The 23,185-nt window shown below is 41.4% G+C and overlaps 1 protein-coding gene across 2 annotated transcripts in view; it reads right to left on the reverse strand.

Moving 5' to 3' along the window:
- csrnp1b (cysteine-serine-rich nuclear protein 1b) overlaps window positions 1-9,578 on the reverse strand; it is a 31,884-nt gene extending 22,306 nt beyond the window's left edge. The window contains exons 1-2 of one of the 2 annotated variants that reach the window (XM_078540904.1): window positions 9,037-9,578; window positions 2,881-3,157 (exon numbers count right to left, since the gene is read on the reverse strand). In XM_078540904.1, the coding sequence (XP_078397030.1) occupies window positions 2,881-2,888 (8 nt within the window). In that variant the 5' untranslated portion in view covers window positions 2,889-3,157; window positions 9,037-9,578. The remainder of the gene's footprint in view (window positions 1-2,880; window positions 3,158-9,036) is intronic. The other variant, XM_078540905.1, reaches the window with a different exon arrangement.
- Window positions 9,579-23,185: the final 13,607 nt, after the last annotated feature.

Genomic DNA, 23,185 nt, shown 5'->3' on the forward strand with positions numbered 1-23,185 from the left:
CTCACTGACCTCAGTTTTGCTTGGGTTCCTTAGTACTTTGTTGAATTCAGACTTCATGGCGAGGGCAGAGACTCTCACCTCTCTTCTGGCCTCCAACTCTTGCATCCATGTTGGGATTAAGGCTACAATGCAGTTTTGAACAAGTGGCTTAGGTGGAACCAAAACTGAGTTCTTTGATCAGGGTTTTGGTGACCAGATGTTGCTTGATAACACTATTACTTTTTCCATTGCTATGCTAAAGATTGAAGCTAGTGCTGGAGGGGGGTAATTGGCCAGGTTAGATTTTACGCAGTTTGAATTGTATTAACCGATATCTCACTGTGGACTCACTATCCGCAATCATGCTGCAGACTAGCATCCTCATTACAATTAAGAACTTCAAACCATCTCTTCTATTCCATAAAGAGCTCGTGCCAAAAGCAAGCAGGCAAGACAGCATCCAAAAAGAAAGTGAACTATCAACGGAAATCTTTCCAAAGTATCACTTTCCCTTCCCCACCCCCCCCCCCACCCCACCCCCGAAGAAATACTAACATTTTACGTTTTATCTGACACTAAGTGACAACTGGGACAGGGCAATTCCCTCTGGTAATGTTGGCAGTCAGTCCTTTCCTTCCTGGCTTTAATCCAAAACAGATGGAGCCTCTTGGTTCACATCCTATGGCTTGTGGAAAAATAGGTAACTTACTGTCAGACCTATACAAAAATGTTCCATATATACATATACCAGAAAATTGATTTTTTAAAAAACATAAATTGAATGGTTTTTCAAAATTGGGAACCTATCAACTCAAGTTCTGAAGAGCTGCAGTAACAAGGGCAGAATAAATGTTCCATAGACACTGCCCCCTGGTGGTGCAGTGGGAGAAATTACAACATCTGCAACCTAGTTTTCACATTCACATAGAGGATGAAAAAAAATAGCTTTGTACCGTCTCCACTGCCAAAGAACATTCTGTTCCTTGGCTCCAGCTCTCCCTCATTCATTCCATTTAAACTGTCTGTTTTAGTAAAAATAAACAGTGGAACAGATAGAACCCACAGGAATTTTCTGCTGGCTCTATGACTCCCACTCAGCTTGGAACAGTGCATTACAAGTATTTCACCCAGATGGGTTTAATATTCCCTTTGTATGAAGGGGGTAGTAGCATGGCAAGGGAGAAGAAAGAGTGGAAGTCAGTGCAGCTTAAAGGGGCACAGTCAGCTGGGATCAATTCCTTGCTCACTTTAACAAGGAGAAAGTATGTAGAACCACATCACATCCTCAAGACATCCCGCAGCGCTTCACAGCCAATTAACTTTCTAAAGCATAGCCACCATTATGTAAATAAACATGGCAACTACACTTTGCACAGAAAGATCCCACAAGCAGCAAAAGCAATGAATAGCCAGCTAAATCTGTGAATTTGGGTGGTGGTCGAGGCAAGAATTCAAAGAAAACTACAGGGCCTCAGTTTAAAGTTCCACCCGAAAGACTGCCAATGCAGTGCACCCTCAGTACTGCACTGAACCATCAGCAAAGCGTAAGTCTCAAGTCTTTGAAGGGTGCTTCAACCATCTGGGCCAAACTGATGGTTAGTTTTGCAAGAGGGAAGACTGCACTGACAATACATAACTTGGCAATAAGATGCTAAGTCATTTTTAGTCAGGGAAGTCAAATCGGCTTTGAAATAATAGAGCTGGTGAGACTCAAAGAACCATACAATTGAGCCATAGAGACTAAAATGTCCTTGGTCTATTCAGAGTTACCTACTCTCAGACAGAGTTGGCAGTGGAGGAGTTGGATTCAGTAACCCTGGGGAAGGAGAGAAGGGGGGTGCGGAAAAAGGGTGGGAAAGAGTTCAAGGAAACAAAAAGTTAGGATCCGTCCCATTCAAATAACCTCTGCACATTCTTGTGGACTTTCCTGCAAAGTTGTGCCTCTACGAGGCCCAGCAATATTGATTAGGCTCAAAAAGAAAGCTGCCACATGAACCAGGAACTATAGGTACCCAATACCCCTGAAAGTATCCCAAGAAACCAATTATTTAATCACACACGCCAAACAGCCTCAACACATCATCTGAATGCACATGGACCATACCCTAGTAGCCTGAAAAGAAAGAAATTTAGGGCAGAAAACGAACAAAGGACACTCAACCAAAGCAAAGGAAAATGAAAAAAAGAAAGCCTCCTGCCTTCAACAGTGTGATACAGTGCAGTAATACACTTTAAGGTTCTGGATGACATTGATACAGTGCTTTAAGTCATCTGAACTCAAAGATACAATGCAGCCTTGGAACACATTCCAAGCCATGTGGAACCCGACAAAACGCCAAGTGCATTAGAAATGATCGAGTGAAGAGGCTGCCTCAACTCTAGAAAGCTTGCCTTGTGTCTGTGGTAGAGCAAAATGAGAACCCCTTCCAACCAATTCAGATCCAATCACACCTTGTAACATTATGGTCAATGCACTTTAGTAAGAGCTCTGGTTTAGAATAATTCTCTGCTGTCACTTGCACATTGCCTAAAAAAAAACTGGTCTTTCGACAGGATTATCAAAATTAACAAAAAGTAGAAAGCCATCTTTCATTATTGTCACAATACATTTCCTCACTCCTCCTCGGGTGAAATTCTATGTGCTTCCATCAAATACCAAGGAGACACCTTTCGCCTCTAGGAAGCTCCCTCCTGTTTAGCCTCGACATTGATTTGCATTAATTCCTTGACTTGCAGTAATGTCTCTAATAAAATTACATCTGTTTCAGTAAAGTACCTAAAATGAACCCCAGAGCAAAAAATTGAAAGTTTATATGTTAAATCAGGCTCCAAGTTAAAAGCAGTATGCTCCTTCACACCTCAACTGAACAGCATAGTTTTAAGCAAAGTCATTTGACTTACTTTTTCATCAACCTTTCCTCCTCCCCTCCTATTTGCTTCAGTTGCCTTGGCAGTTTCCTCAGTGGCCTCCTTTGCCATTGCTTGAAATCAGCAGGCTGGAACAAGGGATGTTTTGACTTCTGCCTTTTTAAGCTTCTTTTCAACCTCTAGGTCTCCATCCCTCTGCAGATGAAATGCTTTGTACCCTCACAGTACTGACATCTATGTGCACAGATGAACGTTTTTCCCTCCTTTTTCTCCCGTTTACCCCATTTCAAGCAAGCTGGTGGATGGCCGACTGTAACAGCAGAATACAACATTACACCAGACCCTAATAATGCCTTCAGACAATATGCATATTTTCCAGGAGGGAGGGCTGGTGATGGTGTGGGAAGGAAGAGGGAGTAACAAGGTAAAATAGCTTGCATTTATGTAGCACCTTTAAAATAAAACATTCCAAGGTGCTTCACAGGAGTGCAGCCAACCAAAAAGTGACACCAAACCAAAGGAGGAGAAATCAGTACAAATAGCTGATGTTTTACTATGTCAAAAGCACTAGATAAAACACAAGTTGTTGTTATCCAAAGCAGTCCTCATTTCATGAGTCATGTGTAAGTAGCAGGGTAGAAACTTCTTTATTACACAAAAGCATGCTCCCCAGATGTCGAATGTGCATGTACACATACAACCTGACTCTTGCCATCAGGGCACTATACAGACTTGTGAGCTGGCATCCACACTGGAAATCCACAAGGTCTGCTAATCACACAAAGCTGGGTTAATGCGACAAGGTTACAGCATCACAGTCAGGCAATTAAAACTGAGAACTGCAATAGCATCCCACAAGAAAATGGGTTTCATTTTTCCCCAATTGGCAGGTTGGGAATCAGAGTTGAACAAGAGTGAAGAAAAAAAAGGAGGTAGACGAATGGGCGCCCAGAACTCCCTATAACTCTGCTCTTTTGAAACTGAAGGTTCTGTCAGCAGCAAAAGGTAAAACACTTTGTGGAGGTGTGGCTGTACAAGTAGATAAACCTGTTTCTATTTGCACAGGGAAGCTCATTCCCAGCTGTCGATGCATTCACTGTTGGGTCTCCAATTGTAAATTCTCCAGTCGATCAAAAGAAAAGGCAGTTTATACATCATGCACCTGCATTATAACATTTAAAAACAAATGCCAGCCTGGTTTTAAAAAAATGATAGAAAAAGAAACACTTGAAGAAAAAAATCCATATGCCCGATGATTAATTTTATAGTTTACCACCTTCAAATAGCTTCATAAATCACCTGCCTTTAAAGCACCTAGCATGCATTTTTCATTAAAAAAAACAATGGAAAGCACACAGCAGCCTGCAGACACAGCATGCCAAGGGAAATACGTTCTATTACTGTAAACCCATTTACAGAACCATAAACCTGAAGTGGTTGGGAAATTTACTGTGGTTTTAATAAAACTACAAATGATGCACAATTCAAGTGCCTCATCACAATTAAAAAAATATTAGAATTCTCTGAATGGTTCTATGCATTGGTTCTATGCATTGCTGAGCTACGCAGGGCAGGAAAGACTTAGATGTGGTCTGTATTGAGTCTGTTCGTCACAACTAGGTCAACAGTGGAGTAGGATAGGTCTTGTACAAGTCTGTCTCAGCACCCTTGTACTTGGGGGAGAAGGAATGAAGTCAGGACCTGCTTGTTAACCCAAGAGCAATTCCTGGGAGATTTGAGGCACAAACTAAGCAATTATTGCACACTCCTATGGACTTTGTGCAATTAGATAGAAAATGGCCAGTCATAAACCAGAGCAAGTCCACTCTGGTTGCAACCCTTTGCTGTCCAAAGTGGTCTGGTGTGAGACTAGATTCTTTGATTTGAGGTTGGGGATGGGGAGAATTTAAAGTAATGCAGAAAAGCTTTACATGATGCTACTGGTGTTGAGTTTAGTACACCAGTGAATATAAAAATGCAGTAAAGTAAAATGGTAACTGTGCATGCAGAAAATTACACATCTGCTTTTACTTTAGATTTGGTGGGGGGGGGGGGGAGGAGATGCTGGCAGTGGTAATGTCACTGCGCTAGTAATCCAGAGGCCCAGGCTATAGGTTTAAATCCTACCAGGAATTCAAATTCAATAAGTAATGGTGACTATGAAACTATCATTGATTGTTGTAAAAACCCATCTGATTCACTAATGTCCTCTAGAGAAGGAAATCTGCCATCTTTATCTGGTCTGGCTTACATGTGACTCCAGACCCACAATAATGTGGCTGACTCTTGGCTGCCCTCTGAAAGGCCAAAAAAGCCACAGTTCAAAGGGCAAATAGGGATGGACAACAAATCCTGGCCTTGCCACATCCCAAGAACGAATCAAGAATGAAAAAACACATTTCTGGTTTTCTTCAACCCTCGTGGAGCTCTTTAGCTGAATATTGGCTTTTCAGGGGGGGGCAACAGTCCCACCAAACGCAACTTACAGCTTTGTGGTCCAACTCAAGGAAAGGAAGCACTCCCTTGACCAGGAATACTTGCTTTACGTAATGCTTTACTGGGTCTCAGAAAGATATCCAAGCACCTCACATACAATGAGCCATCCACACTGGCAAATCATTTTCACTCCTTCTCAGGATGTTGGTGTCACTGGGAAGGCTGTCATTTACTACCCATGTCTGAGAGTAGTTAAGAGTCGTTCACATTATGGGATAGGAGTCACATGTAGGCCAAACCGGGCAAGGACACTAATCTCCTTTCCCTAAAAGAACATTAGCGAACCAGTTAAGTTTTACAAGACAACCTTTCATGGTCACTTTTACTGATCCCAGATTTTTTTTATTTTAAATTAAAAAAAATATATTGAATTATAGAATTTGAAATCACTTTCTCTGGATTACTAGTTCTGTAACATAATCAGTGCACCACAATGCCCTGTATGTTTTCATTTCCTCCCTGTACTAAGTCACAAAGAGGTAGCTAATGTGTAAAATGGTAACAAGTAACATATCATTAAGCTACAATGTCATACAACAACCTTCTAAAAATGAAAATGCGTGAAGATCCTCAATAAATAGCCAATAGCTCATCTTGCAGGCCACTATTCCTTTCAGAAAACTGACACACTTAGCAACAGAAGAGAATGTGAAAGCCAATTAAAGGAAACTTTATGTTGCACCTCCTATTGTTACGGTCAGCAGAATTCTTCCCCTCCATCTCTGCCAAAAAAACTGCACATTTTCATTTCTACTGCACAACAAAATGACTCTCTTGTTAAGGCAGCTGGCTCTGAACCAACCAGCACGAGACTTCAGTTCCTTTCTAACCTACTCCCTCCAGCTGTGCGCGCCAAACAGGAGGGAAAAAATTGCCAAATTTAGAATATATAAAAGCAATTTGCAAAAGAAAATTGTTAAATGCATAGGGTAGAACATAGGAGGGGTGATTGAAGAAGTGAAGAAGGGGCTGGGTGGAGAGAAAAGAATAGGGGTGGGAGGATGGTTGAAGAATGCACAGTATTTCTACTGAAACAGATTGAACAGTACTCCTGGGATTAATAACTATCATGCTCTACTGCTGATTAATTATTTAGTCAGGCCAAACTGTAATTACAGCTGTTCCTCACAAGGTGCCACAAACACATCTTACAAGCTGTCCTGAGCTCCACACCACCCTAAATTTAAAGGCAAATACTTTCCCAGCTCACTTATTTTACTATATTTAGAACGGGCTACTTTTGAAGTCAGTCTTGATAAAAGCCCATCAGTCTCCCACACTGGCGAGATGCCACTGACGGCATGTCACAACAGAAAAGGCCGAAAACTTCAGTAACTTGAAAATGGGAAAACTTCAGATGCTTCACAGGGGCATAAGGAATGAAATTTTAAAAAGGATGCTGAGTCAAAGAAGGGGATTATGAGGAAGGGTGGCTAAATGTTTAGATGAAGAGGAGGGTCTTAAAAGGAGAGAGAGAGAGAGAGAAGAGGCAGAAATGTTTAGTGAAGGAATTCCAGAGCATTAGATTTTGGTGGGTAATGATGGGCTGAAGTCCTGAAAGAAAAGTTGTAGCATAATTCCAGTGACATCCCCAGGCCCAAATTTTCATGGGCCTCAAAATTGCTGCCAAAGGGAACCTCCTTTAGGCCTTCAACAGGTCTTTAACTGTATGTACATGTGACCCTTGTAAAGAAAAACATGGAAAGCAGCATCCGTTGATTGCATGTCTTTACTGAATGCAACAGAAAAACATTTGAGTCCAAACTCACAGCTAAAATATTTCTGATCTAGAGAGATGCCCTGAAAGGAGATTTTGAAGAATTGAAATTCTTGGAAGCCTTTAAAATGTACATTCCCCAGAATCTCAAACCACAAAAAACATGAACTTTCAGCAATTTCATTTAATCCAGGCAAAGATTTACTAACTTTTTGGCTAGGACCTTGCACATTTAAGACTGTTGATGTTATTTTCACAATGAAAGGATTAGTCCCAGCTTTAAAATTGCAGTGTGCAAGAAACTCCCAAACTTAAAAAAAAATACACTAGGCCACATCCAGCTCAGTCTCTGCTGGTCCCACTCTGGCTGACTGTGAGTTTGACCCACTCTCCCCTATCAGTATTGCAGCCTACAAAATGTTACTCCCATATTCTGGAATATACTTCCTAAATATCCTTGCCATCCATCCTCAAAATCCATCTCAGCAACCAGGCCTCCATTCACCCTCCACATTTCTCCCAATTCCTGATTTGATGTCTGAATCCTCTTCACCACAGCAAGGTGTCTTAGGACTTGTTTTTCTTGTTGCTTAAGTTAGGGGCACTATATAAAAGCAACTGCTGTTGTTACTTTATACCTTTTGGTCAATTCAATCACCAAACTGAGGGGGAAAAAAATAAACTTCTCACAAGTAAATTAAAATGTGACTTTAAAAAATTGTTGAAGCAGATTCTTGCTGAAAATTATGCTTCACAATTAAACCTCTCTCCCCCACAAAAAGACAAGTTCATCTCAACAGAAGAAATGTAGGCGGTAAAATGGATTTGAGACAGAATGGAAAAAGGATGTGGATTAAGGAGATGGAAAAACCATGTTTAGAAAATATGCACAGCATTCCTGAGGAACAGACCAGCCAACCTGCTACAGAGAACACAACAGAGAAAAATTCACAGTGATTTGTTAATTTGCACAGTGGAACTGATTCAGTTATAAGAGCAGACACAGCATGGATCTTAGCCTCTTCAAGACCGATCATTATCTCCCATCACTGTTGACTGAGGCAGCTTAATTAAGCTCCTTTGAAGTCAACCTTTCAAATACCTCTACATTACACAGGCAGATAAAACAAAAAAAAACTTACAATCAGAAACATCAGAAGATATTACTTAAAAAATGATCAGAGTGCAGCAGCACTTCATTGAAGACTAGAAGATCACGACTGTTTGCTGGAAATTATCTTAATAGATAAGACGACTCATTATGGCATATCTGGAATTTACGAGAGCTACATGCACTCCGGAGGTTTACTACGTTTGCACCAATACTGACAGTACGGTCTAAGCCCTTCTTTCAGTTTGTTCCTTCAAAAGATACAGCGAGTTAAAATTATATTTTGTATTAAGGAGCACAAATTTTAAAATGGAAATGTATACTGTATTACAGAAAGTATTCAGTTAAAGTAACAAATCTTTTCAATAAAAGGAAAATGAAATCTGCTCAGTGTGCCTGTGTAAAATGAAATCTGCTCAGTGTGTAAAATGAATCTGCTCATAGTGAGTGCGGGTATATGTGTATTTGACTCTGCTACACGATGCAGTACTTCAACTCAGCATAAACTCAGACATCCTACTACTCCAGGTTACTAAGGCAACATATTTTTTCTGTCTAGCAACTCGCAGGAACAGTCTGAACCTACTGAATAAGCACTTTTTGGAACAAGAACAAAATTGCATTCAGTCTTGACCAGACACAAATAAATATATATTTTATGCAGATATACAGACATTTAAAATATATAAATATGCATTCATTCCACAGCTACTTCACATTAAAGCAACACTGTAACACCCTATCTGACAAGTAGTGCTACATACATACCATCCAAGTTGACTATCTAACTCCGCCAGGCAGACTGCATACCAGAAATTCTATGAAATCTTATAACATAAGGAGAGAAGAGAAAAAAAAAACTTACCTCTTGAGAATTCTCAAGGTTTGATAACCACCATTAATTTGAAGGAAAATTGAGGACGGAGACTTTTTGAAAAAAATAATTTAAAATAAGATAGGTTGAGAGTCGGATGTCTCTTTTTAAATTAAAAAAAAAACAAAAAAGGTAAAATTTTATGTTCTCATGTTAGATAGATCAGGGTAACTGGGGGGAGTGAGCTATTGAGAGAGTTGGTGGTCCCTGAACCTTCACAGGAATGGGGAGACACTGGAGCTGCTGAGGAGCGGCGGCTCCAGCTGCTGGTTGCTCGAGACGCTGCCCCCGGGGGCGTTGGGGGGGGGGGGGGGGGGGTGAGAGGGTGAGAGAGAGGGGGGGGTGGGGAGGAGGAGGTTAGCGGACTTGCTGCCGCTGCCGAAGAGCGGATGACAGGGAGCGGCGAGCGCGAGCTGCTGCTGCTCCTGTGGCTCCGAGCGGACTGGAGGGGACGGAGCTACAGCTTGAGCTTCGCCAGTGACTGGCTCCCAGTGAAGTGACTCAGTCCTCCCATCCCCTCCCTCCCGGGCTCGCTCTCCTTTCTCTCGCCGCCCAGCGGAAAAAAAAGACTCGCTGTGAAGCTGACGCACGCTCTGACAAGCTCCAGCCCACTGCTTCCTGTTTCCAGCAAAACCTTTTTTTTTCTCTCTCTCTTTAACCAAGTACATTCATTGTTTTTTTTTTAATGTTGCATTTTTTATTATTATTGCAAGCCCCCACGATTTTTCAGGTAATCTACGAACCAAATTGTAACGTAAAATGAATTGTAAAATTAAATTCAAACAAATCTACTGCAAATTGTCTTTAAAGTTGTAAAGCAAGATGCGTCTCTTATGGTTGTGCAAAGCCCTTTATTTCTTTCCCTCCTCCCCCTCACACAAAACATTATGAGAACAGGCTGTTGGCACTAAAGGTCAGATTAAAGTCTCTGCAGCCTGTCTTTTTTTTGCTCCAGCCTTTATTAGACTAATGCAACCAATAGCTTGTCAGAATTTGGCTAGGATCCAAAAAAAGAGGCACTGACTCTTGTATGTGTCTCATCTGACATCACCAGTACGTGGAGAAAAGAGGTTTCTCTCTCCACTTGTTCATACATTGAGGAAATGTGATAAATTTTCAGACTCTCAAACTCTTATGTCAGATTACAAAATGCTGAAGTAACAGAACTGAAAGAGCATACCATTCGAAGACTCCGCACTTTCCCATATACAGTTTGTTGAACTCAACGGCACAGGGAGTTTTACACTTTCAGCTCAATCTTTTCATTTGCTCACTTTTTCCAATAATGTCAACGGAGCACTTGTGAATTCCCACAACAAGCTCCAAAAATTTCTACAGGGAAGGATGTGTTGCATGAATTATCGAACCTTACAGCAAGGAAGAAGGCCATTCGGTCCATCTTGCCTCTCTGGGCAATGCTGGTAAACCTGGCATTTATTGCTATCCCGAATTACCCTTAGGAAGCTGGTATTGGAATTTCATCTCAACCCATTGCAGTTGTTGTGGTGAGGGTCCTCCTACATTGCTGTTAGTCGAGGAATTTCCAGATTTTTGACCCAGTGACAATGAAGGGACTGTGATATAGGTTCATATCAGGATGGCGCATGACTTAGAGTTGAATTTGGAGCTGTTCCCATGACTTATGTTGGCTCTTTGAAAGAGTTATCTAATTAGTTCCATTGTCCTGCTCTTTGCCTGTAATCTTCCAAATTCTTCCTTTTCATGTTTATATTCCTTTTGAAAGCTACAACTAAATCTACATTTCAGACCTTAACAGCTCATTGCATAAAATAAATTCTCCTATGATTCATTTGCTTGAGTATTGTAATTTTACATATAAAGTCCCAGAAGCAGTCAAAAAAATGCTGCTTTTGGAGCATTAATAAACCATGTACCTTAATGACTGTTTGCAATCCTAGAAATCCTAGAAAACTGGTTCTTTGATTTCAGTTTTCCTCTTGTCTTCTTCTCTCAAAGACATACCTTCCAAGAAGCAGCAGGGCAAAATCCTGGCCATAAAGTCTGGCTGCAATTTTACAGGGCTTTGGTGAGAACACTCCTGAAGCACTGTGTACAGTTTTAATCTCTGAACCTAAGGGCAAACATGCCTTAGAGGGGGCACAATGAAGGTTCATAGATTGATTCCTGGGATGAGAGGGCATTTTGGTGAGCAGACATTGAGTAGAGAGACATTCTTTTGAGTTTAGAAGAATGAGAGGTGATCTCATCGAAACATATAATTCCGAGAGGGCTTGACATGGTAGACGCTGAGAGCTTGTTTCCCCTGGCTAGAACATTAACTCAGGATATGGGGCATTAACTCAGCATATGGGGCTAGCTATTTAGGACTGAGATGAGGAGAAATTTCTTCTCTCAGAGGATTGTGAATTTTTAGAGTTCTCTACCTACCCCAAAGGGCTGTGGACACTCAGTTAAGTATATTCAAGCTTGAGATCACTAGATTTTTGAACCTAAGGGAATTAAGGGCATTGGAAATCAGGCAGGAATGTATAGAGTTGAGGTCAAAGATTAATTTAACTTATTGAATGGCAGAGTAGGTGTGAGGCATTTAATTGGATGTAAAGCACTTTGGGGTGTCCTGAGGTCATGAAAGGCACTATATAAACACAAGTCTTCCTTTTTTAGAATAATGCAAGTCTGTTGACTGGTTGAACCAGTTTTCTATATATAAAAATAGTAAGCAAATATTTTCCAATGAATAATCTGTAGCAATACATGCTCAGGTGAAACATCCACGATGAGAAAGATCCTTTATTTATGTTCATTTTTGGCACCATACTTCAGCTTTCTTTATTAGCCAGCATCAGAATCCTTTGCATCCTGTAGAAAATGTAACAGCAGAAGGGAATTGGACATGCATGGCAACAGCTGTTGCTCATTCTTGGAATTAACTGACACATAGGACATCACCAGCTAATTATGTAGATATGGGAGACTTATACATGTAAGTCACTCAGCCTCCTAGAATCAGTACCATTCTGTCCAAGAAAAAAAAAACTTGCATTTCTATATTGCCTTTCCTGGACCGCAGGAAGCCATAAAATTAATTAGAGCCAATGAAGTACTTTTGAAGTGTAGCCACTGTTGTAGTGTAGGAATTTCAGCAGCCAATTTGTACACAAGGGTTCACAAATAGAATAGAAATGAAATGAATAACCAAATAATCTGTTCTTTGGTTGATGGAACAATATTGGCTAGAACAGTCTAAGGGCTCGACTGCTCTTCTTCAACATTACACACTCAAATCTTAGAGTGAGGCTTGTGCCAAGTTTGTGCTGCACTGATGAGTGTCATTATTTGGCTATGAAGACTCTCAGCTATGCACTTTCTAACAGGGTCACTAGGCAGTGATCATAAGGGGGGATCCCCAGTTAACCATTGTCTTTCTTGACACTGAGACCAACATGGCCCCCATCACTGGCCCAGCTGAGATGGACTAACTCAACAATGGCCAGGAACAAACTGAGGAAATTCCTGCTTTATTGGCTCATTTGCACATTCAGCAAATTCACAAATGGAGGAATCATGGGCATTCCAACTGGGATTTTTTTCCACTCTTCATGTTATTCAGATTAGAATTCAGTGCTTCTTCCCTTTCCAGTCAACTGTTACTTGAGAAACGGAAGGGAACTTTTTTTTAAACACAGGGTGGGGGAACTGGAGAGGAAAGTTATAGACTTTCTGTGTGAGAGGTGTTTCCTTGTTAGGAAGTCAGAGCCTGTTAAAAAAAACAGGAAACCTTGAACAAATTAGGATGAAATAATAGCAGTGGGGACTGAATGTTTTATTGCTTATATTGCATATGAATGGTTTGCTGCTCACTCTGTTTTGAACTAGACAATTCAGCTTGAGTCAGAAATTTGTATATCGTGAATGGATGACAAAATTCTGTGTAGTAAAAAGTCACAGCATCTCCCATCAAATAATTCTGTGTATTATGGTGACAAGATAAAAAGAAAGTGAATTATTGTAGTGCCTTTGAAACCCTCTGGACATATCAAAGGTAATGACTTTTGAAGAGTAGACACTACAGTTCTGCAGACATGTGACAGACACAAATAAAATGAGTACCTGAATAAAGAACTTTGATTTATAGAACATATTGCTCATTCTGGCTTTCCCCCATCCTACTCACTCTTGCCTCCTCCCATCCTGATCATCCTGGCCTGTCCCCATTCTGCATGCCCTGACCTATCCTACACTCACTGGTGTGCACCCTTTTGGCTCACTTTGGCTTGCCCCATCATATTCACTCTTGCTTGCTGCTATCCTGCTCACACTTAGCTGCTCCAATCCTGCTTGCGCTGCTATGCCCCTATGCTCTCAATCTGACCTACCCCTATGGCCTGGCCCTATCATTCCCACTGGCCTGGCTCACTAACCTTCTGGCTGTATTTAGATTTGTATGCCAATGACACAAGTCCTTTTATTTAATCTCCCAGTACATGTACAGCAGTCTGCATTAAACCAGCGAGCCTGTATCATATTACTAGCCTAACATATCTGCTAATGCTTTAGGGACAGCAGAAGAGCCAACGGAGATTTGGGGAAGACTATTTATACTAATGTGGATTCGATCCAATAATTTTGGGAGAAGTTTTATTTTCAAAACTTTTAAATCAGTGTTTGGAAGGGATAGTTTTATTTTTTTTAAAAAAAAAGCTCTTCATTTCCACCAGCCTCATTTGTCTTCTTTGCATTGCCAAGTTACTAACAAGATTCTAAAAACTAAAAGAAAAGTTGTGAATTGTCAGCTACAGCGCAAGTGTCGCCTGTTTATAATCAAAGGCATGCTGTTGTTAAAGAGAAAACCCCCGTGTGGTTCAATGCAGTTCACATAACTGCTGGCATTGTTTGACAGACTTTTTTTCTCGATAATATAAATTTCATTGGAACGTGCCCTTGTTTCTAAAATCAAAGTACTTGTGTCGCATAGATTCAGAACAAAATTCATGCGCAGAAATTCCACTGCCTCTTGTTTTCAGACCTAAACTCTGTTTCATTAGAAAGGTACAAACAGCCATCCTTGCTGGTTTGGTGACTTTAAGAGGTGAATAGGAGATCTATATAAACTAGGGAACATTTGATCTAGGGTTGCCAATCCTCCAGGGTTGGCCAGGAGACTCCAGGACTTGAAGATCAATCTCCAGGACACTGCTATGTGCAACCCTGGAGAAAAATCATCGGAACATTTAAACAGATTATTTTATTTTGTCATTTTCTCTGAATATTTCCCTTTACTAGATATAAAATTATTGAAATTGGAGAGGTGGGGGGGACTGTCTGGGTGAGAACCAAGCATCATCCAATTGGGTAATGAGTCTTTTTGCTTTCCAACTGGTGTAGGAAGGCAGTGCATCACAAAGATGAATGTGTTTGCTGACTAATGACTGGAGTGAGGGGGCAAGTCATGTGATGAAACCTCCAGAAATACATTTAACCATAGTTGGCAACCCTAATTTGATCCAGGATGTGCATTGAATTATCTGATCTAATCAGGGCTGAAGCAAGGTTGTGTAGATGTGGTCTCAGCATCATTGTGTACCTGCCCCCATCACAATCCAGTATTACCTGGTGGAATGTTAGGTGTGAATGTCAAACAAAGATGAGATCAGTGCAACATGATCTATGTAGACAACTTAAATACCATTGCACTGTCTGACTGTCTGTTATGACCATTTTGAAATGTCTGTAATGTTCCTTGATTGTATTGAAGCACCTCAGGGTGTCACATGATCTATGTGGAAAATTTGGAACATTATTGCACTTTTTGTGATGGCCATTTTGAAATGTTTTGTAATGTTCTTTCATATATTTAATGAATAAAGTATAGTTTTGGGGGGAAAATGGGACCAGGCAAAGCTGTGATGCTTGGACTGAGCTGGTCAGCCTGCTGATTTTCACTTTATAAAGGAATAATTGGCAATTGGGCAGTGGGGGGAGAGGAGGGGAGGGGGTTGCCTGTGGAAAGCAAGGAACCAAACAGTCTCTAAAGACAATTGGCAAGGTTAGAGGTAAAGCAAACTCTCTCGATGTCTTGTTTGGCAGATGACCCACCTGATATGGCACTAACAAAACAGAGAAGTTCAACTTTTGATTCCCATTCTGCGCTTGAGTTAGCTGATTTCAGTCGGGAAGAGACGGGGGGAGGAAGGTGGGGGTTACTGGGTACACTACAGTTACGCTTCTTGCTGTCAGTTTAGGAGGGCGATGCTTCCATAGAGAATGGATCAGTGTGTGCGGTCCCAAGGACTTTATTTTTTTGCTATGCTTCAAGTGACACAGAGACGACTTGCTCTCACCCCACTTCCTGGGGAGGACATCATTAAGAATAGACGTAAAGCATTCTGACATTCGCAAACCCCCGTTTTCGAAAGCATTTGTTTCGTTTTGTTGCTAATCTCTTACGAAGTACGTCCTCCCTGGGTTGTGTAACAACGGGTTACAGAGATGCCCGTAAGTGGAGTTGTCAGCAGACAGAACAACCTCGGGAAATGATGACTAGGAGTCTTGCGATAAGAGACAACGTCATTTACTGCCTGACGAAATTGCAGACTGGAAGGGAAGTTTCCCACTACTGTACAGAATCTCAACACCCTGCTTCATACATAGCGTTCAGTTGGCCCCACTTTTGATTAAGATTAAGGGGCCCCAATCTCAGGACGTGAGCACACAACAACTGTCATGATCTGGAATGCACTCACTGAAAGGATGGTGGAAGTAGTTTCAGTGCCAACTTTCAAAACGTTTGCAGGACTATGGGCAAAATAAGCAGGAGAGCGAGGTTGGTTAGGCAGTCCCCTGCCATACAGCACTTTGGGTCAAATGCCCTCCTGCAGTCATACCTTGTTGGACAGTGCCACATTTTTGCCCAAGCCTCCTGACGGTGCTGTTTCACTATAGCACCAGGCATTGTCCAACGGGCTATTTTCTACACATTTGCTCACCTTCAGCTTTCCACTTGTTGTGCCAGTGTGGTAAATGTACTGGAAATGCCACTGAGTCACATTTCCCCTGGTTGGGGGAAATCCAGAACAAGGGCACACATACTTAAAACTAGTCCTGGACCATTCTGGATTGAAATCAGGAAGTGTTTTTTTCACACAAAGGGTAGTGGAAATCTGGAAACTGCACTTCCAAAAGGCCATAGATGCTGGGTCAATTAAAATTTTGAAGACTGAGATTGGTATAATTTTATTCGGTAAGTCAATGGATAGAACCAAAGTGGATAACCGGGATTGCGGTACAGGTCATCCATGATCTAATCGAATTTTGGAACAGACTCAAGAGGCTCAATAGTCGACTCCTGTTCCAGTGTTTCTATATTCACAAAGGCTGGGAAGGTTTTAGGTCTTTGTCCCGTCTGTGTTGAGATTTCCCTGAGGTAGACGTAAAATTGCTGATCTCAGCTGAATTGGTTTGGCAGAGATACAATTATTGCACCCGAAATAATAAAAAGCAGTCAAGCTTTAATTTCTTAGGAAAAGTGAATGTGAGAAAGGTGAGTGAAGACAAGACTAGGATCAGCCCTGATGGCTGGATAGGCATTAGTTATTATGGTGCAGTTCAGTGCTCCACTCAGAAGCCCTGGGTTCAAGGCCCATTCTAGGGTTTTAACACATAATTTGGGCTGACAATTAAATTCATTACTAAGTGAGTGCTGTATTGTTCCAGGTGTTGCTTTTCAGATCAGATGTCAACTGAGGCCCTGATTGCACATTCAGATGGCTATAAAATATCCTGTGGTATTACCGGAAGAAGGGCCAACATTTGTCTGTCAAGCAACACCACCAAAACAGACTAACTGGTCACTCTTTTGTGGAATCTTGCTCTGTTTGCCTACAAAAGTACAGTGACTGCCATGACTTAAGTAATTTATCAGAATTACCTGGAAAATCTCAGCAGGTCTGGCAGCATCGGCGGAGAAGAGCAAAGTTGACGTTGAAGGGTCATGAGGACTCGAAACGTCAACTTCTTTCTTCTCCGCTGATGCTGCCAGACCTGCTGAGTTTTTCCAAGTAATTCTGTCTTTGTTTTGGATTTCCAGCATCCGGAGTTTTTTGTTTTTATCTAAGTAATTTATCAGTTGTGAACCATAATGGTGCGTACAACAGATATAAAAGGTAGTTCATAAGAGCAAATCTTTATTTTCTTTTCTCCACAGATATTTGTAGTTGGAAGGACAGTCAACGTGAGATGAAAAGAAAGGGATTTAAATAGAGGGTATGGACAGAATGTACAAAATCTCCCAAATACTACCTATAAAACTCCTAAGTTACCAAACAAGAAATTTATGACCACATTTTTGCATATTTTCCATTCCACCATATACAGACAGGACAACAGCAGCCAAGTAGTGAGTCACTGTGTTAACCAAATCCCATTGTTCTGACTAGGTCATAGGGAATGGATAAAAGCCTGTGAGATCTCACTTCTACTGTTCATTCCATTACCATATCTAGTTAAGGTAGTGTGTAAGGCTGTGTTCTCTTCATTACTTGATCCATGCTGAGTGAGCAGTTGAGATGGGTTAAGGAGCAGAACATCAGTCAAAGTGTTTTGCGCCTGATTGTGAACTAACAAGGCTTGCACTGTATGTGGACATTGGCTAAGGACAGTATCGGGTTCAGCTGCGATGCTTCATCTCCAATCAGAGTGCTGATTTGCATTATCAGGGCTAACAGCAACAAACAATAATAACAACAAAGACCAACAGCTTACATTTATACAGCACTTTATTGTAAAGAATGTCCCAAGATACATCAGCAATAGGCATGAAGATTAATAATAGGTTACTGGACAACTAGTACCTGTGGAATGATTCCTGGTCTTATCTTGCACTCAAGTCCTTCACCAGCATGGTTGATTCTTAACTGCCTTCTGCAGTAGCTAAACTAAGTCACTCTGTTTTAGGAAACCACTATTTGAAGAAGACACACTACCAGCTTCTCAAAGGAAACAACAGATGGGCAATAAATTCCGAGCTTACCAGCAACACACACATCTCAAGAATGAACGTATGAAAATAAAATGAAATCACTTACATACTTGTAAAGGTGTTTTATCAGTGCTTCTTTTAAAAGGAAATAAACCCCAAAGCACAGAATAAACATTGCTTTCATTATTTACGCCTACTCTGAGTCAAAATACAACACAGAATCATATTAGCATGATGCCAAAAAACAGTATGTAAAATCAAGACTCAACTTCAAATGTGGTTTGTTCCGTTTCGTCAGTTCTACCATGAAAAGAGGTTCCCTTTGTCTCTGGCTCTGCTACAGAGTTTTGCTTTCTTACAAATACAAATGAAAATGACTATTCACTTTTAAAACACTGAATGTGAATACAAATATGAAAAATATCCCAGCCCTGAATTCCCCACAGGTTTTGTTCTGAGAGTATGTGTTAAGATCATATCCCTTAACAGTGCTCTCCAACATTAACTCCTCCTGGAGATTGTGGGGTTAGTGGGAAGACACCTAATGTTCATGAGGCAAATTGGCTCAATTACCATTAGTGACACTTCTTTGGCATCCAACTGCCATGGTGCCTGGATGTTCGTTGAGGGGTTGAATTGATTGCCTAGGCACCTGACCTTTCAAATATTTTTCAGGGTCCATGTCAGATTACCACCTTCAATGATTGTCCTGGAGTCTCCAGAAATTAAAGATTAATCTCCCGAACAAAGCTGCGAGTGACTAGGGACAAAAATTAAACTGACATTAGAAAAGGTTGGAGCTGGAAAGAAGGCTGTTTAATTGATAGTCAAGAATCATCCAGTGTGGTAACCAAGAATCTGTTTGCTTTTCAACTCCCACGGCAAGGCCTTACGTTGTTAGGCTGGATGTGTCATGCGACCAATGCCAGGAGTTTGGGGTGGGGCAGTTAAAGGTGGAAAGTTAAGTGAAGAAACCTCCTGGAATATGCCCAACCAGAGTTGGCAACCATAGTTCTATGCCAGTCACCAGGTCTGGAACTCACTGGTGAGGCCTAGAAACCACCCATCTTGATGTAAAAGCAAAATACTGTGGATGTTGGAAATCTGAAACAAAAACAAAAATAGCTGGAAAAACTCAGCAAATCTGACAGCATCTGTGGAGAAGAAGACAGAGTTAATGTTTCAAGTCTGCATGACTCATACGGACTCGAAACGTTAACTCTGTTTTCTTCTCCACAGATGCTGTCAGACCCATCTTGATGTACTGAACGCCATTACTAGATAGGCGCCCATCTAGGACCAGAATCGGAATCTCTCGGCTTAGGGAGTTCACTCCCTGGGGCCTATTCCAGTCCTATCATTTGCCGTTTATGGGGCAGATGGAGCTCTGCCACTTACGTGGCAACCAGGAGGCTCCTAGAAAATAACAGCTTGGTCATTCTGAAAATCTCCTGCTGAAATTAAGGTGGAAAACCTGTGGAATTTCAGAACCTCTGAATTAGAATGGATTGTCCCAAGGGATAATCACAAACTGCTTTAAATCTGCTACATCCAGTGATGGTGCAAATACTCCTGACAGTGTTAAATTTTCTGATTAACATATACAGTGTACCTTATGCCTGTTCTAAGCAACTTCCAGAAATTCCTAAGAAGTGGCCCTGATGAATTTAGCAGTGCACTGAACATAGGTGCAGATTGGGCATCGGCCTTTTGTTACTCAGTTGGTCAGCATTATGCCTGATTTACACCTGAAAAATGCCTTCCAATTACTAAAACAAAAACAAAAATACCTGGAAAAACTCAGCAGGTCTGACAGCATCTGCGGAGAGGAACACAGTTAACGTTTCGAGTCCATATGACTCTTCAACAGAACTAAGGAAAAATAGAAAAGAGGTGAAAAATAAGCTGGTTTAAGGGGGGGTGGAACAAGTAGAGCTGGATAGAGGGCCAGTGATAGGTGGAGATTGCCAAAAGATGTCATAGACAAAAGGACGAAGAGGTGTTGAAAGGCTTAACATATGAGGAACGTTTGAGGACTCTGGGTCTATACTCGATGGAGTTTAGAAGGATGAGGGGGGATCTGATTGAAACTTACAGAATACTGAAAGGCCTGGATAGAGTGGACATGGGGAAGATGTTTCCATTAGTAGGAGAGACTAGGACCCGAGGGCACAGCCTCAGAGTAAAGGAAAGACCTTTTAGAACAGAGATGAGGAGAAACTTCTTTAGCCAGAGAGTGGTGAATCTATGGAATTCATTGCCACAGAAGGCTATGGTGGCCAGGTCATTGAGTGTATTTAAGACTGAGATAAATAGGTTCTTGATTGGTAAGGGGATCAAAGGTTACGGGGAGAAGGCGGGAGAATGGGGTTGAGAAACTTATCAGCCATGATTGAATGGCGGAGCAGACTCGATGGGCCGATTGGCCTAATTTCTGATCCTATGTCTTATGGTCTTATGGTGTTGACGGTGGTGATATTAGCTAAGAAATGTGCTAATGGGGACATTAAGGGTAGAAAGCAGGATGAGCAAGGGACAGATAGCCCTAGTGGGGGTGGGGTGGGGGAGCGATCAAAATAGGCTAAAAGGTAGAGATAAAACAATGGATGGAAATACATTTAAAATAATGGAAATAGGTGGGAAAAGAAAAATATATATAAATTATTGGAAAAGGGGGGATCAGAAAGGGGGTGGAGTTGGAGGAGAGAGTTCATGATCTAAAGTTTTACTTTACTTTAGATCATGAACTCTCTCCTCCCACCCCATCCCCCACTAGGGCTATCTGTCCCTTGCTCGTCCTGCTTTCTACCCTTAATGTCTTCATTAGCACATTTCTTAGCTAATATCACCACCGTCAACACCTCTTTGTCCTTTTGTCTATGAAATCTTTTGGCAATCTCCACCTATCACTGGCCCTCTATCCAGCTCTACCTGTCCCACACCCCTTAAACCAGCTTATATTTCACCTCTTTTCTATTTTTCCTTAGTTCTGATGAAGAGTCATTCAGACTCCAAACGTTAACTGTATCCCTCTCTGCAGAGTTTTTCCAGGTATTTTTGTTTTTATTCTAGATTTCCAGCATCTGCAGTATTTTGCTGTTACCTTCCAATTACTATTCCATTAGTTGCTTTTTTAATTGCTCCTGAACACTGAACTGATGGTTTTAAACCCTCTGACCTCTTTCCTGCTGTTATCTCTAACCACTTAATATGTAACAAGTAATCCACATTCTTACCTCTCCTACCTTCCATCATGCAGATTTAAAAGACTTTTCCCTCCCCCCCCCTAACCTGCCATCCAATTGTCTTTTCTCAGGACATTGATCCATGTTGAGATACAATTCATGGGCCCTGCCAGCCCTTCTTGCGTAACTCGTCTTTAATCATATCTGAGCCCAGGTAATCACTGTTGGTATGGGCACTTGTACTGTGGGACATTGCAGGACTTCTCAGTTGTATTGTGTGTGGATGTCAGGTGAAGGTAGAATCAGGTTTGACTGAACTAACTCACTGTTTAAAACAGAAGAACATACTGCCACAGTACAGTTTTCCCAACCTGTGTTGGAGAAAATTGAAACAGAGTGACACCTCCCATCAGTCTGGCTTCCTGAATATCACGTGACTAATACATTATGTATTAGTTAGCAAGGAAAATACTTTCCTGATTAGGATTCTTATAGTTTCTATACTTTTTTTGTCTTTCAAACCTCACTGTTATAATTAATTAATTAATTGCCTGCAATTTCCTCAGCCTCTGCTGCCTTAATTTTGCCAAATCCTGTGTGTTTTTTGGCAAAGTCTCAACAGTGTGGTGGGATTAGCACTGAGGAAATTCCAGACCAGTGGTTTCTTTTCCATGCTCCAATTATCTTCTGTCATCTCCTGAAGGCACTAACTCATGCTGGGGTAAAGTTCCACGGACACCAACAGCCACCCAATATCCCATTGAAGTGGCTTGGCGTGAACTTCGATAGTGAGCCCTGAAAGAAAGAACACTCATTTATATTGCACCTTTCACAACCTCAGGGTGTCTCAAAACATTTTACAGTCAGTTAAGTACTTTTGAAATGTAGTCACCATCGCAATATAGGAAAGGTGGCAGCTCATTGGTACATAGCAAAGTCCCGCAAACAGCAATGTGATAATGACCAGATAATCTGTTTAATAGTAAATAGTAAAAGTAAATGTGAGGAAAGCTTGGCAAGCAATTTTGGCAAGGGGAGGTCATGGCATAGTGGCATTGTCACCAGACTAGTAATCCAGAAACCCAGGGTAATTTCCTGGGGACCTAATTTCAAATCCCATCACAGCAGATGGTGAAATTTGAATTAAAAGACTAATGATGACCATGGGGAGTAGTTTCTCCCTGTTGAGTAGGTGCAGCTGCCAAAGTGAGGATCTGAATGGCGTGTGGTGACATCAGGACACATGTTGGTGAACAGGGCCTGTCCCCACTTGCTGACCCAAAGGTTCTGGCCTATGAAACCAATACCAATTGTTGTAAAAGCCCATCAGGCTCACTAATTCCTTTTAGGGAAGGAAACCTGGTCTGGCCTACATGTGACCTCCAACATGGTCTAGCAAGCTACTCAGTTCTCCAGGGCAATTCAGATGGGCCAATAAATGCCTTACCAGTGACATCCATGCCCCATGAGCGAAAACCCAGCTGGTTCGCCAATGCCCCTTTAGGGAAGGAAATCTGCCATCCTTACCTGGTCTGACCTACATGTGACACCAGATCCACAGCAATGTGATTTACTCTTAACTGCTCTCTGAAATGGCCTAGTAAGCCACTCAGTTCAAGGGCAAATAGGGATGGGCAACAAATGCTGGCTTTGCCAGCAGCACCCACATCTTATGAAAGAATAAAAAAAAGCCCTGTCTGCCCTCTTGGGTGAACATAAAACATCCCATAGAACTACTTGAAGAAGAGAAAGAGAGTTCTCCAATATTTATTCCTCAAAAAACTTAAAACAGATTACAGGTCATACATTTCAATGCTGTGTATCAATTGGCTGACACGTTACTGTTCAGTGGGCACACATTGATTGTAAAGTGTTTTGCAATGCACTGGGGTTGTGAAAAGTGTTGTATAAATGCAAAGGTTTCTTTTTTATATTCACTGATGTGGGAACAGGCACTGAGCAGTGAAGGGAGAAGAGTTAAGCGAGGACTGAAGTC

Source organism: Cetorhinus maximus, chromosome 4, assembly GCF_964194155.1.
Source record: "Cetorhinus maximus chromosome 4, sCetMax3.hap1.1, whole genome shotgun sequence".
Taxonomy (NCBI): domain Eukaryota; kingdom Metazoa; phylum Chordata; class Chondrichthyes; order Lamniformes; family Cetorhinidae; genus Cetorhinus; species Cetorhinus maximus.